General features: G+C 45.6%; 1 protein-coding gene across 1 annotated transcript in view; it reads left to right on the forward strand.

Annotated features, from left to right (window-relative positions):
• MLLT3 (MLLT3 super elongation complex subunit) overlaps nt 1-18,766 on the forward strand; it is a 1,077,824-nt gene that overhangs the window by 412,355 nt on the left and 646,703 nt on the right. Inside the window, exon 3 of the mRNA XM_069630761.1 lies at nt 10,458-10,540. Coding sequence (XP_069486862.1) covers nt 10,458-10,540 — 83 coding nt within the window. The remainder of the gene's footprint in view (nt 1-10,457; nt 10,541-18,766) is intronic.

The following is an 18,766-nucleotide window of genomic DNA, read 5'->3' on the forward strand; positions in this document are numbered from 1 at the left end:
CTTGGCTCCGGGCCTTATGCTGGTGGTTGATACTTCACAGCAGGCGTGGCTGCATGCCACTAAATTCTTAGAAGTGCAGGACAAGGTGTTGGACCTTCCGTTCGCTGATAAGGAGCTCTTTCATTCTACAACAGATGTAGAGCTCACCAAGACGAAGGATAGCACTCAGACAGCAAAGTCCTTGTTGCTCCTTGTTAAGACCTCTTTCAAAACACAGAGACCGTTGTCCCAAAGCCGACCCTCCTTTGGCTTTAAGGGCTTCCTCAACCGGAAATCTCGCAGAGTAGATACCCCTTTGGGGAATAACCGCCGTAGGCAACAACTGACTCGGTTTTTCTCCCGCTCCTCAGCCTCCTCCTCAGGTTCAGGTGGCAACACCACCGAAAAACCTGCTAAGAGGGTTTTCCGCGCTCGCACGAGACCCCGGTGGGATAACTCATTGTGTCTCATTGGGGGGCGTGGCAGACCATCACCAAAGAGAGATGGGTCTTGTCAGTCGCTTGGGCGGGCTTCCGCTTATCCCTACCTCGTACCCCACCCTTCAACCCTCCTTTTCAGCTGTCGGGCTTGCTCTCCCTCAAAGCCGAGGTTCAGAAACTTCTGGGCCTCAGAGCTGTGGAAACCGTTCCCCCTCAGGGAACGAGGGGAGGGCTTCTACTCCCGGCTGTTTACGGTGCCCAAACCCAACCAGGCTGGCCTGCACACCATCGTAGACCTTTCCTAGTTCAATCTTTTCCTACCCCAAGAGAAATTCAAGATGATCACGCCCAGCCAGATACGGTCCTCCTTGCAGATGGGCGATTGGCTGAATGTGGTGGATCTTCAGGATGCGTACATGCATATTCTGATTTGGAATCCACATAGATGTCTCCGTTTCTCTTTGGGAGAGGAGCACTTCCAGTTGCGAGTGCTTCCTTTTGGCCTCAGCTCGGCGCCGCGTGTCTTCACGAAGATGTCGGTGATTGCGGCCTATCTTTCTCTGCAGGGTATCCATGTGTATCCGTTTTTGGACGACTGGCTCTTACGCAGCCCTTGTCCGTTGAAAGCAGCAGGCAGTCTTCAGTCTCCTTCAGCTCCTGTTCCATCTTGGTGTCATGATCTCTGCTTCCAAAAGATCAGGACTTGCCCGACTCCCTTGGAAGCAGACCCATAACCCCGGTTCCGAGTGCCAGCCAGTCCCAATTGGGACCTTTTGGACCCTGTCCTGGCGCCAGTGGCACCAGGCTCATAAAGATGCCCAGTCCCAGCGCTGGAAGCGCCGGGCTCATAATGCTTGGGTGGACTTACCTGGAGCAGACCATGCTGCTTACTTACCTGCCAGTTGAACCCCTGATCCTCTTCTGTTTGGGACTACTTTTCCTGTTGGGTGGGGCAGGAGCCACTCCCTAGGTTCAGAACACTGGAACTCTTCTGGAAAGCAGGGACTCTTTTCTTAGGCGTGGCTGTGGAAGGAGAGACCTAAGCACTACAGGAGGCTATTTAAACCACACCCGATGGATGAATCTTGCTTTGCGTTATTCTGCATTCTCTGCAGCAGAACGCTCATCGTGTCTTCTGCTTCTGATCCTGGGCCTAAGGGAACAAAGGCTTACCATCCTGGAATCCAGTCTTCAGCAGCTCCTGTAAAGACAAAGAAAGAACAGGTTAGCACTACAGTCTTCAGTGGCAGCGCATCTCTTACCTGGTCCATCGGCTGTCACCAACGCCTCGCGCTGCATTCCGGCATCTGAAAGACAAAGGCTTACCTATTCTTCGCATGCTCCGGAGGTCTTCGCACTGCATTCCGGCATCTGAAAGACAAAAGCTTACCAGCTCTTCGCACGCTCCGGAGGCCTTCAGCGCTGCATCCCGCATCTGAAAGACAAAAGAAGGTGCGTTTAAAGACATTGGGCAACTTTATTACTCACGTGCAATTACTCCTTCCCACGCCGAATCCAGTGGGTATTCCAGCACCCTTCAGCTTCTCTAAAGCTCCGAACTTGTACCTGCAAGATAAAAGGGACAGTTAGTGCGCATCGTGAAGCAGGCTACAAGCGCTTACTTACGTGCTTCCAGGCGCTTCTATTCCTCACGCGGGTTCGATCCTCAACTCTCATCAGCCCGCCATCCGCCATCGCCGGAACCCTGCAAAACAAGAGATATCATTACAAAAGACTTTTAAGACATTTGAAGTGCCCAGAACTTACCGTTCGTGCAGTTAACGACGGACAGCAGTCCTCTGAGGTCAAGAGGCCTGCACCCTTATCCAGTGAAGAAACTGGTTACGGCACCCTGCCCCGAGGCAGATGGAGAGCTCGGCGTTCACTTACCTAAGGTGAGGGTGTTAACCTTTGGGGTTCTACAGGAGAAGAAAAAGGGAAGAGGAGAGAGGCACCCAATAACCCCAGTTCATTAATCCCATATTTTCTATCTGCAGACAACTTACTCTTCGAGTCAGACATACAGTGCACAGAGATCCAGCCCAAAGAGCCAACCGTGTGTTACACATCACCTTTGAAGATACGGCATTCACCCAGTCAAGACCGGTGCCTCTGCGGGAATCATGTGAGCGTTACACTTGGGCTGTCGGTGAACTGGCGGAAATCTTCCATGACGGTCTTGCAGGACTTGATTTTCCTGGGTGTTCGCTGGAACACGATCGACTGCAGAGTGTACCTGACCGGGGACAGGATGGCGGATCTGTTAGCCACGTGTCAGATGTTTGCGCAGTCAGAGAGCATGTCGGCCTGGTGGTTCCAGAGGCTTCTGGGCCTCATGGCCTTGTGCGTGTTGGCTCGTCCTCTTGCTCGTCTCAAGATGAGATGGACTCGGATGCCTCTTCGGAGTTCCAAGTTGATAATGATTCCGGATTCCATGAGACTGGACCTGGAATGGTGGTCATCTCTCAGCAACCTGTCGGTGGGTGCGGGGTTTCAGGACCCAGCCCCTACGGTGACTATCACAACGGACTCCTCCCTCCTGGGGTGGGGTGTGACGTTAGATCTTCAGGTCTCGGATCGCCTCAGGACAAGTTCCTCCACATAAATCATCTGGAGCTTCTGGCGATCTTCCTAGCACTCAAGGCGTTCAGACCGATCATTGCCAACAAAGTGGTCCGTATCCGCACGGACAATGTGGTGTCAATGTATTACATCAACAAGCAAGGTGGCGCCAAGTCTCCTCCTCTGGTGGACCTGTCCATCCAGATTTGGGAGTCGGCGGTTTGTCATGGTGTCTGGCTAGTTGCAGTACACACTCCGGGCCAGCTGAATGTCACGGCAGATGCCCTCAGTCGGCGGAAGATGGTCAGCTACGAGTGGGAATTGAAGGCGGAGATCCTCTCATGGATTTTCTTGCGTTGGGGCACACCGGAGGTGGACCTCTTTGCTACGGCGGTAAACAAGAAGCTTCCTCAGTATGCCTCCAGAGGGGGACTGGGAGCCTCCTCTCTGGGGGATGCTCTCGAGATTCCATTGCACAACATGAGAGCTTATGCCTTCCCGCCTCGGCCTCTAGTCCATCGAGCAATTTGGAAGCTGAAGAACTCGGTGAACTGTTCCCTTCTACTCATAGCCCCGTGGTGGCCGGCCAGGTTTTGGTTCTCAACTTCAACACCCGTCGATGTATCCGCCGATCAGTTTACCAGTGATCCCCGATCTTCTTCACCAGGGGGAACAGCAGATGTGGCACCCCTCCCCACAATCGCTCAGCTTGGCGGCATGGTGCCGGAGTTCAAGTCTCACGAACATCTTAACTTGTCTGCGGATAACATGCGTATTATCCAGGCGGCCAGGAAACCCTCGACTAGATCCCAATACAGAAGTAAATGGCTCAGGTTCTGTCATTGGTGTTTAGAGAAGCAGTTGGACCCAAGGGAGGCTACGATTGACACGGTGCTGTCCTTAGTATCCTTCGTAGCATAGTCGGGTGCTCACGTTCTGTCATGCGGAACTTACCTTTCAGCGGTCTCCGCTTATCTTTCTTCGGACCAATGTTCTTACTCTCTGTGTAATCCATTGGTTAAGAGGCATTTGGTAGGCTTGATACGCCTCTACCCTTCAGTTCGTAGTCCGCATTCGCCGTGGGATCTAAATGTCGTCCTGACGGCGTTGTGCCATAAACCTTTTGAACCCATGGCCACGGTGGACCTCAAGTACCTATCCTGGAAAGTGTCCTTTTTGGTCACCGTTACGTCAGCAAGGCGGGTGAGTGAGCTCCGGGCCTTGACGGTCGAGCATCCCTTCTTGGTCTTTCATAAGGATAAGGTCCTACGGACGAATCCTGCGTTCCTGCCAAAGGTGGTAACTGAATTCCATCTGAATCAGTCGATCTCGCTGCCGGTCTTTTTTCCAAACCCTTCAACTTCAGAGGCAGAAGGGATTCTGCATGGTCTCAATGTCAGAAGGGCTCTTAAGTTCTATCTGGACAGAACTTCCGAGTTTAGGAGTTCTTCTCAACTATTTGTGACCTTTTTTAACCCTCAGGGCAAGCAGGCGTCTAAAACGACTATTTCGACTATTTCTCGGTGGATCGCCGCCTGCATTACGGAGTCTTTCACCGTCCAAGGGCTGAAACCTCCTAAGGGTATTCATGCACACCTGGTGCGGGGCAAGGCAGCCGCGGTTGCTTTTCAGAAATATGTCCCCTGGGAGTCCATCGCTAGGGCAGCTACTTGGGCCTCCCCATCTGCTTTTTGTAAGCATTATTGTCTTGACATGAGCTCAAGAGCTGATGCTCAGTTTGGTCAGGCTGTGCTGAAGAACCTTTTTCAGTAAGGGGTATTTCCATCCACCCGTAGTTCCTGTCAGGAGTGCTTGGGAATCTCCCATAAGTATGGAGGGAAGGGGACGGGACATAGGAGTATAAGCAGGTTACTCACCCTAGTGGCCACCTTACTCCTAGTCCATAGTCCCCTTTCCTCCCTACGCCTGTCCGCCGTCCCCTCTAGTAAGGTTCCTCTGTTATTGCTAATAGGTCTCTGACCTGGCGATAGAAAAGGACTGATGGGCGATGCGCAGGGCGCAGCCAAGGTGGGCGGAGTTACGGCCACGTGCCGGGCACGCGCAAGAAAGAGAGGGACACATTTTTAAAAAAAATTTTTGGGTGCTTTTTACAAAGTGCTTCGGTCCCGTCCCACAGGACGGAGAGATATCCCAGAAGTATGGAGGAAAGGGGGACTATGGACTAGGAGTAAGGTGGTCACTATGGTGAGTAACCTGGTTAATCATTAACAGGGCGGGAAGTAGTTGGCCGAGTATAGGAATTCTGTTTTTGTCAGTTTGTCAGCTACCAGGAGGGCTGGAATTTTCCGATTCACTTTTTATGTAAGATGCGCAATTCTCCTTGTATTGTCACTCACCCGTCTCCCCCTAATGAAGCCTTCTCGATGTGGAAAGATTATGCGGGAAAGAATTTGGTCTAGGCGATTCGCCGGCACCTTCATGTAAATCGTGGAGTCCACATTGTTTAGGGCTTTCGGCCTATACGACCCGTATATGGTTGGGTCTTGACTGCCTTCGGGAGTAGGACTACTTTTGCCTCTTCCATGGTAGCTGTCATTCGGCCCCTTCTCCCAATTTCGTGGACGGAAGTCATGTATGGTATTAAAAATACCCTAAAGGATCTATAAAATTCTGAGGGAAACCCGTCCGGGCCAGGGGATTTATTAAGGGGTAGTGACGTAATAACCCTCCGTACATCGTCCGTTGTAATGTCTTGATCAAGGGCTTCCTTCTCCTGTTCTGTTATTTCCATCAGGTCCCTTCGGTCTATATAATCCACTTGACCCCTTTCAGGAGGATTTGCCAAACTTGTTCTGTATAGTACCTAGAAAACTCTCAGACGATGTTGTTAATATCTTTACTGATGCACCCCCAACCCCTGCTTCAACCCTTAGTTTTAGTATAGTTTTGGCCTTCTCTTCCCGTCTCAGCAACCTAGCTAGTAATCCATCTAATTAGTTTGCCTTGATATCATATTTTTGTTTTAAGAACAGATGGGATAGTTCTGCCGCTTTAGCCTGTAATATTTCCAATTGGCCCTTTATGGCTCTATATTCTTTTCTCGTTTACCCACACGCTCCCACCTTGGCCATTACCTTCTTTCATTTTTCTTCTAGGTCTCTTTCAACCAGCTTCAATTCTCTGTCCCTGCGGGTCTTGGTCACTATGATTTTCCCCCTGATCGTAGCCTTAAAGGCATCGCACCTCATCTGCAAGGATGTGTCCTCAGCCTTGTTGACCTAAGAGAAACTCTCAATCGCTTCGCTCATCTTTCCCTAGGGTTTCGTCCTTGAATACAGGGAATTTCCATTTCCAGAGTCCTACAGTACATGAATCCCTTTGAATTTTCAGTGTCAAGGGTGCATGTTCTGATAGAGCTATTGCCCCACCTCTATAGCCAACACCCTGGCCAGGAGCACCTGGTACAACCAGACGTAGTCTATTCTTGCTAACGATCTGTGGACATGTGAGAAAAATGTAAACCCTTCCTTATCTCCTTACTTTTCCTTCCATATGTCCACCAATGCTAACCTCTCCACTTTCTCTATCAAATCTTTTGAGGGTTTCCCCTGTACACTCCGCATATATATAATATAATATATATATATATATATATATATATATATATATTTGCAATTTTTTGCTCTTCAGTGGGGAGTTTAATCCATTGCTTTTCAAGGATGAATATAATGTGGAACTTATGTTTATCGATTGTCGGAGTGATGGTGCTCGGTGTACTTCCTCACCAGATCATGTTCGGACTCCCTCACCTATCCCCCTTCCCTCACCCTCTGCTCCCGCCTTTTCTGACCCCCGCCCCGTTCACTGAGAGAGCTCAACAGGCCACCAGTCCCTCCACCCCCCAAATCGCCCTCTTGAGGATGGACTCCCTTACTACACCCAGCTTGCTAGTCAGCAGGTTCTCCCCAACCCATTCCAGATTCCACCCCACCACCACCTTCCCCTCAGGACATTCTGTGACAACCTAATAGTTTGCCCTCCCCTGGCTTCATGATCAGATAGCTTTGTACCTCCTTGTCTGTTTCAATGTGTGCTGTCTTTTGCAGGAAGAGGCCTCCTCTCATGTTCTTTGCCGAGGGCTGGCCCCTTCAATTGAGGTTGATATCCCACCTTTTTTCTCCTTGGTTTCGCTGTTGACCATTCCCAGCTCTTGAGTGTCTTCTGGGCTCTTGCTTGAGGGTCCCTTTTCCTCGATGCTCAGAACCTTTGCCACTTCCTTGTTGGAAGCAATCCGATATTGCTTCCCTTGCCACTTGAACATCAGTCTGAACGGGAATCTCCAATGGTATTGGATGTCCTTCTCTCAAAGTACCTTCAGGACCAGAACCATTTTCCTCCTTTTGGAGTGAGTTATTTGGGATAGGTCTTGGAATAGCAGTAGTTCAGCCCCATTGTACATAATTTGTCACCTTCCTCAATATTTGCAAGATACGTTCCTGCGTTTTGTAGTCTTGTAGGGCAGCGAGGACATCCTAGGCCGTGCCCCTGCTCCGTTCTTCGGGGCCCCACTCTTGTGGATTCTATCCGGCTTCACTTCTGATGGTTCCTCTGTATCTAACAGATCCACAAATATGCCCTTAGCGACAGTTTCGAGGTCTTTATATGGGACTTCCTCTGGCAGATTTTGAATTTGAATGTTCGATCTCCTTGAACTATTTTCTAGATCTTCCGTTTGGTGCTCAAGGTTGTGGGTCGTGTTAGCCAATTGTTCAACCCAGGTTTCTGTCTTCCTTGAGTCCTCCGTCAGCGCTTGTATTGCTTTTTCATTAATGTCCACCCTTTCTTCAATTTTATTGACGTCTCATTTTATTTCCGCTACCAAATCTTCTCTTTATGGTCATTTGCTTCTTGACCGTGTCTGCAATTCTATCCCCAAAGTCACTGAAGTATTGCTTAAGTAGTGACTGCGTCACATTTTGGTCTTCTTCCATTCACGGTCCTCCTGGCTCCGTTTAGTCTTGGCCCTGTTGCATTCCCGGGGGTGTAGCATCTTTGCTCCACATACTCTGAAGATTGCTCTCTGGGGGTTTTGTGGGCCCCTTTGAAGTTGTTCGATTATCCTTTCCCCTATTTTTGGATGTTGTTCGCCATCCTTCCTTTTGGGTTTGCCTAGCGTTTCTGAAGCAGTGCTCCTTCCCACGGGTTTCACTTCCATGCACCCTTTGTTTTTTGTTGGTTAGGCGGTTGACGCAGTGTTCCCTCTGGTTTCCTTCTGCCGAAGGGGAAGGAATGCTAGATTACGCACTTCAGATGCTTGGCAAGTGAGGGCATTGCTTGATGATTGCTTTTTAACACTGTCCTAGGGGCTTCTTTCGAACACTGGCCTTCCTTCCCCTTTTAAGGGGGAGCATTTGTTTTCCCCTGCCCCTTGTACTGTTGTGTGTAGTATCCGCCTCTCCAATGAGCGGATCTTGAATGGCGAGTCGGGGAGTAAAACAGATATGGGGCTGGTGCTGCCGTATATGTCTAGTGTAGATCCTGGACCCTTCCCAACTACTCGGTCCTATGCTCCTGCCTGTCCCCTCTCTGAGTCTTGTCGCTGGCCAGACCACTCAGAACCTGGGGATTCCACTGGTCACTCCAGGCTCCTGAAGCGGGATAATTGTCACTTTTTTCCTTGCTGGGGGCCTTAATTCTTGCTGTCCTCACCCGCGTCCTCAGCTTCTGCTGGCTCCTCCTCTGTCCCCTGCTTACCGCTCAGTGCTTCCCGAACATTGCGACTGGAGGAGGCTTGGCGGCTACCAATTTCCTTGTGTTCTTCTGGTGCCACACTGACGCCACTCCGTTTTCTGCTCTTTTGCTTTCGGGCCACATCTGGCTGAGACCTTGCAGCTCGGAGTTCGGGGTTTCTCTTTTCTCGTGCCGGGCCTCGAGGGCTCACCTCTTGTCTCTCCCCTTTTAGATCCTTCGACTTGATCCACTTCGCAGGGCCGCTGATATTGTTTCCTGGTTATGGCCGTATTCTGAACCGGGTCTGCCGCCTGAGCGCCGTGTCGACGTTTTATGTTGCTGATAATCTTGTTTTTCTTTGGAAAGAAGGGGAGAAGTGCTAGCCCCTTCCTGCACGTCTCTTCCACTGCAATATGCAATGCCTCGGGAGGGAGTTCTTGCTCAATGAACTGTGTTTGATCCCGAGTTTCAGGGGAGCATTGGTCACGTTGCTCTCCTACTGGCGACCATCTTGGAATGTCAGCAGACACTCTTAACACTTACTAAACCAGTTGAGTGCCTTGAGAGATGTATGCAAAGGTGGGAAAATGTGCACTAGGAATTACATATTTCCCATGATCACATGCACTACACCTCTGAGGCTCTTGTTGCCTGTGTTTGCGCCACAGAATTGGGGCACAGAAAGAAGGTAGTGTGAAAATGTGTACTGGGAAAAACCATTTTGTGACTTAAGATCTGGGCTTTAAGTGGTCCAGGGCTCAGCTTTGCCAGTCTCCAAAAATTGATATTGAGCCAATGCTCTGCCAGTGCTCTGGATTGACATCCCCGACAAGATGTATTCCTTGCCAATACAGCTCTTCAACAGTAGATGCACCTTTCAACCATGCTTGGAACTATAACATAAGAAATATGCTTGTTTTCAAACATTGAATGGAAATGGCAGACTAAAAAAAATTCCAGCACCTATTAAAAGCATCGTCAATGGAATGTATTTAATTTTGAAGAATCATGGATTTCTTGCATGGCCCGCTGACCTATTTGAAGTTTACTTTCTATTTTATATTTGAATATTCTTTATTTTATTTTGGTCAGTATTTTTACACACATTAAAAGATGTATTAAAATATAATTACAGTAAAATTGACTCCTTTTCATTGCACTGTTGGGTCACCCCATTCATTTATGTAGGCCCCACCTCTTTTAATGGTTTATTCACTACTTTGGAAGTGAAGCAGCGCAACACTTTTTGGGATCCACCCCCAAATATTGTATCGTGACCCGGTAAAGTCCCCCCACCCCCTGATTTCTTATCCTACTTAAAACACTGCTTATAATGCCAATGCATAACAGATTAACTGCATAACCTAAAGGTTGTGTAATGTGGACAGATCCCGCCCCCGTTGGCATGTTTGCTCTTTGGTGCTATGCCTTGAGAGTAAGACGGTACCCGTGTGGACTAGCAGTGGGCAGGAAACTAGAAACTCATTTCACATCCGGGTACAATGGACTAAAACCTTACCAATGGACAGCCCTGCTCACCCATGACTCCTTTAGCTGTGGAGCCTATAGGGCACCTTTTCCTGATTTGGGGACACTGGATTTGTGTTTGGGTGCATGTCATGTTATGCTGTTAGCCAACTGCCTTTTTCTTCCCATGGTGCAGGAAAACCATGATGAATATAGCATGCATATTTTTAACATGTTTTAAACCCATGCATGTGGGCTTTCTATTCTTTATTTTATATTTTTTTGGTGACATTTTAACATTGCACGATTTATTTACAGTGTGCAAGGATCCTCCATACAAAGTGGAAGAGTCTGGGTATGCTGGCTTCATTCTGCCCATTGAAGTTTACTTTAGGAATAAGGTATGTCGTTTCCTTTGCTCTTTCAATATATTCCTTAAAACCGGATGCAAAAACATTACTTTTAAAGATTTGGTGTTAGATTCTCTTTTGGTTATAAAGTGTAACTCTGTAGTTTCAGTGATGCCATTAGACGCTGCCTCCCAAGCATTTCAGGACCTGTGGCACTGGTAGAGAGTTGCTTTTTCGTTACTCTACAATGGTGTGCAGATCCTACCCAGGCCTCCCGATCAGCTTGAGAATTAGGCGTATTTTGTTCCCTTTTGTTTGAAGTTGGGAGCAAAATAATAATTTTTAGTCAGCTAGGCCATTACCGCTCCCGTTCCCAGAGGTGCTGCTATTCTTTATGGAAAAGTCATATACATTTGAACTATAAAACGGATGCCGTTTTGCAGTTAATAATGCATATCACCCAGTCAGTCATGTAAATAAAAGATGTATTTCTATTTTGATGTTCCCCTAAGGTCAGGTAAGGATATTAGGGCTCCCTCCTGTTGAACTCCTCTGCTGGGACCCCTGATCGAATGTATGCCTGGGGATGTGTGCAAGTGAGCAGGCTCGTTGTGCACCTTTTTTTTTTTTTTGTTTCTTTTTTTTTTTTTTTTTTTTGTGTGCGCATTTCACGACATTTTTTTTTGTTGGGACTATTTGCCTTAAATTGGGGGAATAAAAGTGTCTTGTATGCCACCTACGTTTATAGCCAATGCTACCTCCAACACTGACCCTCTGACCCTAGACCTGACCACCTCTTCTAAAACAAGAGAAAAAAATCAGTATCCAAACAATGGGATACGTCTTTCCCCTCACAACTTTATACTGGTAGAGAACAACTAGTCAAACTTTATCGAGCAGTTTATCGGAACTTTTGAGGATCCACATTCCAAGAATGCATTTCACTAGTGCAAAATAATTCCAAGAGATTTCGTATTATTCTTTAACTCTTCTTTATATTGTGCAATTGGCTCAACGAATTTCGGGATAATCATTAATCAGGCGCAAATCGTAATATCTGTTCAGTAATGTATACAATGTAGAATGAATTACATTCTCAAAATACATTCGAGAAACATTTAAGAAACAAGGGAGATATCGGTGAAAGATCATTCCTGATTAACAGTTTATACATTTAGGGCAACATAGCTCCAATGCCTACCATGAGGTGAGTTATAAAGAGGTTACATACGAATTCCCTTTAGATTTTCTCAATATACAATGAATTAATCCATGCGGTATACTCATTTTAAAATTGGTTAGCCAATGCCAATTTTAGAAGTTAATCCAATGGATAACTTAGTTCAACATTTTTTTTTAAATTTATTTCATTTATAAAGCGTACAATTAACTTTTTATCTGTAATGGTGCCTCAATGACTGTTATTTACATTCAGTTAACATATTATACATTTGATTGGATGATGGCTATGTTGCAGGGAAAGGAGGATAGATACATTTTAGAGAAAGTGGTCTGTGGTCAATTTTAGGATTTTGTGGACAGCAAGAGTCTCCTGGACGAATGCCAGTCGGGGTTTCGACCCATTCATGGAATAGAGACTGCCTTATTGGTGGTCCAGGACGATCTGTTAGAAGCTGCAGATAGGGGAGAATCCACAATATTGTTGATGCTGGACCTCTCTGCGGCTTTTGATACGATCGACCGTAAAATTATTCTTCAACGCATTGGGAAAATTGGAACAGTCTCGAAAGTAGTGGTAGACTGGTTTAGCTCCTTCTTGAAGGACAGGACCCAGCGGGTAACACTAGGAGGCTTCCTTTCAGAGTTACCATGACTAAGATGCGGAGTCCCACAGGGATCAGCACCGTCACCACTGATCTTTAATTTATATACTCGACTATTATTTGATATATTAAGAAGCATGGATTAAGATTCCACTCTTACACCAATGACACCCAGATTTACATTGAAACAGTGCACATAGTGGAGGCATTTGAAAAAATGGACCAGTGCATGCACAAGATTAAAAGATGGATGGCATGCTATCAGTTACAGCTTAATGCAGCTAAAACTGAGGTAATCTTATTCGGACCAGGGAGTAAGATGAGGGCTGAAAACAATATTAACACCATGGATCCTGGACGAAGAGATTCAGTTTTCAAGGATAGTAAAGAACCTGGGATGTATATGACAGGAAAAACTGGGCAGCGAAGCCCAGGTAGGTTGGTAAAGTGAAGGCTGTGTACTATTCCTTGCGCATGCTTAGGAATATGCTTCCCTTTGTGTCAACTGAAGATCTAGTGGTCGTAGGGGAGTTTACTAACTTTTATCTTGATTACTGCAATAGCCTAATGGCAGGGATCCCAGCAAAACAGATGAGACAGTTTGACTCCAATGTAGGGGAAGCTAGAGCCACCGGCTTTAGCTCGTTTGACTTTAGGTAGGAGTAGGCAGTGAGTGTAGAGTCTTGTTGAGTTTGTTTTGGATATTTTCTGGGAGAGGTATGGCGGGACTGTGATGACAGGGTTTTGAAAATGATGCGTTCTCAGATAGGCCGCTAGAGAGCCTCTCTTTTGGCTGCAGAGATGTTCTTTTTTTGGAATGTTAAGCGCTGCTTGCCAGGCATTATTTTGTATTGCTTGTAGTTTTTATGGTTTTTTGCCGAGGTACGTGCAAAGAGGACATTGCAGTAATCTAGACTAGAGTCTGACTGCTCGGGCAATTGTTAGGCAGCTGTCTTCAGAAAGAAAGGGTCTCTCAGCATTTAATACTTTAGTGGAGTAGACTTCTGAGGAGGCAATAGCGTTCACTTGACGGGACATGGAGAGGGTGGCATTGAGGTACACACCTAGGATTTTTACATGCGCTGAGACAGGCACCGTGATATCAATCTGGAATGCAGTGTATTGTCCATCAATATTGTTTAGGATTGCTGGGGGAGGAGGGTTGGTGTGGTATGTCCCTCAAGCAGGATTTTGTTTTTTCTCCATTTAGACACCAGTAGTTTGCCGCCATGCACAAATAGGTTGTGGAGTAGGTTTTGTTGCGTGTATTTGTACACATAATTGCCTGTGAGTGGGAGTAAAATGTGGGGGTCGTCAGCGCAGTTGGTGTAAGCTATGCTGAGGGAGTCCAGGATGTCAGAGGGGCCTAGTGAAAATGTTGAATAGGGTTGGGGGTATACATGAGCCTTTAGGTACCACACACAGAATAGGGGATTGTGATGCATTGGTGTTCTCTGCAAATACCCTCATGACTCTTGCTTCAAGAAATGAAGCTATCCAGGCAGTGGCCAGAGGGTAGAAGTTAGCAGAGGTAGTGAGGTGTTGGCATACGATTCTGTGATCGATCAAGTCAAATGCAGTAGTAGGGGGAGGAGCAGGAGGTTTCCACTGTCCCTGATCTCATCCACAGTTTTTTTAAAAAAATGTTTTAAGTCCAGCATGGCTGATTCTGTACCATGGCCAGGGAAGAAACCAGACTGCCGGATTCCTAGGACATGGTTAGCGTCAAGGAAGTGCTGAACTTGTACCTAGGCTGCCTGATCGAGGATTTTTTGATGGAAGGGGACAGTTGTGATTGGTCTGTAGTTTGTGGGAATAGAGGGAGTCTAGGGATGTTTGTTTAGGAGGAGGAGTCCAGGCTTCCTTGAGGCTGACTGGTACTGTGCTTGGTGAGAAGGCGTTTATAAACGCATTGATGAGTGGTGTTCACATTTTCGCACTGTCTCAAGTTCCCTTAAGATGTTAAAGAGTCCTCTGGTATCTGATTTGCTTTTCGACATTCTGGTATTGTAGGAGGTGGATTTTGCTGAGAGGATTGCTTGCTTATAGAGCTTAGCGAATTTGGCGAATTCTCCTGTGAGTATCCAAAGGTTTTTTTTCTTTCCTCATAAGTGCTGCCTAGCGTTTCCTGTTATGCAAATCTAAGAGGTCGGAGTTTGAATGTCTGACAGGTTTAGCTTTGCGAGGGGAAAGCGGGGCAACAGTCTGGACTGCTTTATATTGAGTTGAGGTATACGAGCCAGCTTGTAAGTTAGGGTTGGTCAAGAATGGGACTTAAGGCAAGGGCATGATATTTTCTTTTGTGAGCTTGCGTGATCTACGTGTGACTGCTGGTGGTAGTGGTACGGCAGTAAGTTTAGGTTTCATGAGGTGAGGGATGGAGAAATGGATGATATGGTGGTCAGACCAAGGGCAGGGAGTGTTGGAGCTATTCGAGATCTAGCAGTTATCGTAGGCAATCTAGTCCAGAGTGCAGCCTTTTTACGTGGGTGGGGTTGATGATGCGATGCTAGAAGCTGAAGGTTTCGAGAGCATTAGCAAGTGAGGCGGCTTGAATAAATATGCACAGAATGGCTTAAATAAGAACAGCATGTATATGTAAATAGGTAATATGTAATATGTAAATGAGAACAGAATATATTACATGCAACATAAAACATTAGAACAGCAAATAAAATTAGAGAAATGAATAATGGAAGGATAAAAAAGGATAGTGGGACCTGGGATTAACGTACGTCTAATGAGAATGAATGTAACTGTGTAGTAATAAAATCGGTGTTCACAAGGTAAATACTGATTAAGTGTAGAATAGGGCTCCCAGAGCTGAAAGCTAATCAGTAAAATTGTGATAATATCCAGTGATATTTGGGTCTAAACTCTTGGTAAATTAGTAGCCAATGCATAGTGAATTAAGCACTTACCCGAAATGAAAATCCAGGTGCTCCATGCAGCGAAAATCTACAGCAAGACCTCTGTTGGTGTGAAATGCTAAAATAAATAACTAAGATGGCTGAGTGATGAAGTCATCGAACCATGGTTAAAAAGCAGTTGGCTATTGGATATTTGCATGAGATAGTAAAAAAGAAAAGTATAAAAATATTATGGGATACAAACTTAACCTTGTTACATTATCAGAATTACAGTTAAGGTGATGGGCCATCACATCTTTCATACAAATTAAAGGATGAAAATCTAGAGACTCAACCTACCACATTAAGTCAATCGTTTAGGCAGTACATTAAGCCTATGTTATCAGGTTGCCTCAATACCTAGGCCATTGCGCCACCTGACTCGCTAGATACTGCCCGCCCTTCTTGTCCCCACTACCCATTACAGCTGTACCCCTCAGTGCCCCTTTGAATTCCACCCCCCACTATATATATGTTCTGCTACCTCTGAAAAGTACTCTGTTATGCATCTTAATTGTTATGTACCTCTGTAAAGTGCTCTTTTGCTTCTTGAAGCTAGGTCAGCGCTAAAGACAGAACTTCTCATCTTGGTTTCCTATCACGACTTAATAGATAAGATCCTACCTTCAAATCGTTCATCAATGGCAACAACTATGTATCAAACGATACTAAAACCTTTGGCATCTATCTCGATTCAACTTTATCTCTCTCCAGACAAACTAATGCCGCAATCTCAGCATCCGCCTACATGTGCAAACGTATTACAGCTTGCCGACCATTCCTTACTACGGCTAACTGCACCATCCTTGCCAGAACCCTTAGTGTGTCGAAATTTGACTACTGTAATGCTCTTTATCTAGGGATGAGATAACAAAACCTAAGAAAGCTACAAGTCACCCAAAACGCCATCAGGGCAGCACTAAATATTCCTAGGAATCGGCACATATCTGACACCAGACATAGCTTACGTTGGTTCTCAGTAGGCCAAGATTCTCCGTCAAAACGCTCTCTCATGCATAAATGTTTGGCCAACCAGGCTCCCAACTACCTGACGAGCCGATTCACACCCCACACCTCCAGCTGTCCTCAGAGTAGCCCAAGCTCATTGTTTCTCCCTACCCAAGTTCAAGCTTCATAAAGCGAGTGGCGACAGTTTCATGGTCCTCGCTACTAAACTGTGTAATTCACTTCCCAACCCACTTAGATCAGAACCCTCCTTCCACTCCTTCAAGAGCAAAGCTAAACTGTGGCTTACTGCACAAGAAACCCAAGACTTTATTATGTCTCATTGCCCATAAATTCACCATAGAATGACCTAATACTCTTCTATTGTCCTGCAAGTACTCTGATTGTAAGTACTTCGTAAATATCTTATAAGTAATTTGAATGCATATTCTGTTTGTTCTGCTTTTCTTGATGTATACTAGCTCACTGTAACTTAAGAGATGCGCCCAGATGCCTTTAGGCCAGGCGCCCTATACAAATAAATAAAATACAAATAAATACCACAATAATAAATGGTATGTGCAAAAAAATATACTGGCCGGTTTTACAATGTTTATCAAATATCTCTGAATACAATTATACATATCTTTAATAAACATGGTACTAGATAATCATAATATTGAGAGACATAACAAAGTAACACATTTGATGTTTTACCCTGCTCAAAGAGGCGAACAATCATGTAATCGTACTAGATATTGCAATGTAAACTGAATTCCTCATTCATGCCTTTGAGTTGTGTCCAGCAAGTCAACCTAGTACACATCTCCGACTCTTGTGGTTATTTGTACCACCTCAATAATCATGAATCGAATTAGTGAGAAGTTAGGTCCATTAGCAACAAAATACCTAGCCACTGGTGGCTTGAGGTTCTGTGTGCATATCCTGGATTTATGTTTCACCCATCTTTCAACAGCTTTTATCATTGTCTAACTTAAAGGTGACCGCATGGGCATATGATGGCATAGACCATACCAGCTATGTTGCAGGTGGCATATTGTTTCAATTTGATATTTTTGCCAGCATGAGGTTGCTGGATAGAACCCCCTCTAATAATGCTATTAGTTACTTCACTTAAGACAGGTGTATGTGCTTTTTTTGTGTTTTCCTAAGGTTCTCTGTATGTCTGTAACTGGGCATTCTACACAAACATGTTAGTCCCTAAGGTTTTCACCCTTTTGTAAGCCATCATGGGTACCTTGAGGGAAAAGTCGTAACTGTGGGTCAAACTTGAACTTTGTAGTCTGCCCAAACATCCACTCTGTGTAAAGTTGAATTTAGAGGTGTGCCTACTAGCCTGCCCTAGTTGAACTTACTAGCCTCCCTAATAACCTCTCTGTACAAAGTTTAATTCAGAAGTGTGCCTACAAGCTTGCCCGGGTTGAATTAGAAGTGTTCCTAAATATCCCCTCTGGGCAAAACTGAATTTAGAAGTATGCCCAAGTATCCCCTCTTTGCAAAGTTGAATTAGATGCGTGCCCAATAGCGTGCCCTGTTTGAATTTAGAATTGTGCCTAATATCCTCCACGTGCAAAGCTTAATTTAAAAGTGTGCCTAATAGCGTCTTTGTGCAAAACTTGAATTTAGATGTGTGCCCAAATACCTCCTCTGTGCAACTTTGAATTTAGAAGGGTCCATAATATCCTCTCTGTGCAAAGCTAAATTTAGAAGTGGACCTAATGGCGCACATTGCCCAAATTTAGACGTGTGCCTAATAGCCTCTCTGTGCAAAGTTGAATTTAGAAGTGTGCCTAAATATTCCCTCTGTACAAAGTTGCATTTACAAGTGTGCCCAATAGCGTGCCCTGGTTGAATTTAGAATTGTGCCTAATATCCTCTCTGTGTAATGTCGAATTAAGAAGTGTGCCTAATAGCCTCTCTGTGCAAAGTTGAATTTAGAAGGGTGCCTAAATATCCCCTTTGTGCAAAATCGAATTTAAGTGTGCCTAAATATCCCCTCTGCGCACAGTTGCATTTAGAAGTGTGTCTAATAGCACGCCCAGGTTGAATTTAGAATTGTGTCTGATATCCTCTGTGTAATGTCGAATTAAGAAGTGTGCCTAATAGCCTCTCTGTGCAACGTTGCAATTTAGAAGTGTTCCTAATATCTTCCCTGTACAAAGCTAAATTTAGAAGTGGACCTAATAATGCACATTGCCTGAATTTAGAAGTGTGCCTATTAACGTGCCCTGGTTGAATTCAGAAGTGTCCCCAATATCCTCGCTGTACAAAACTCAGATTTAGAACTGTGCCTAAGTGCGCCCCTTGAAAAGAAAATCTGTGGCATTTACATTCAGATTTCTCCCTAATAATTTACTTGTATTCCAGCTTGCTAAAAGAAAGTCTACCCAACAGCGTAACTGTGCAGTAGTCACAAATAAACAGGCCGCCCAACAGCACATCCTAGTTACAATGAGTACATTAGAACCTAGAATAAATGAATAATATCACCCAGCGTAGTGGAACCCAGAAGCAAAGAACAATCTCACCCGGTGATATAGCCAAACTTGTAAAGTCCAAATATAAAGTGTAATTTGCATCTGAACGTATACCTCATAGCAGGTGTACTAACCATGAGG

Source organism: Ambystoma mexicanum, chromosome 6q (genome assembly GCF_040938575.1).
Source record: "Ambystoma mexicanum isolate Mex_15411 chromosome 6q, UKY_AmexF1_1, whole genome shotgun sequence".
In the NCBI taxonomy this organism is placed as follows: Eukaryota; Metazoa; Chordata; class Amphibia; order Caudata; family Ambystomatidae; genus Ambystoma; species Ambystoma mexicanum.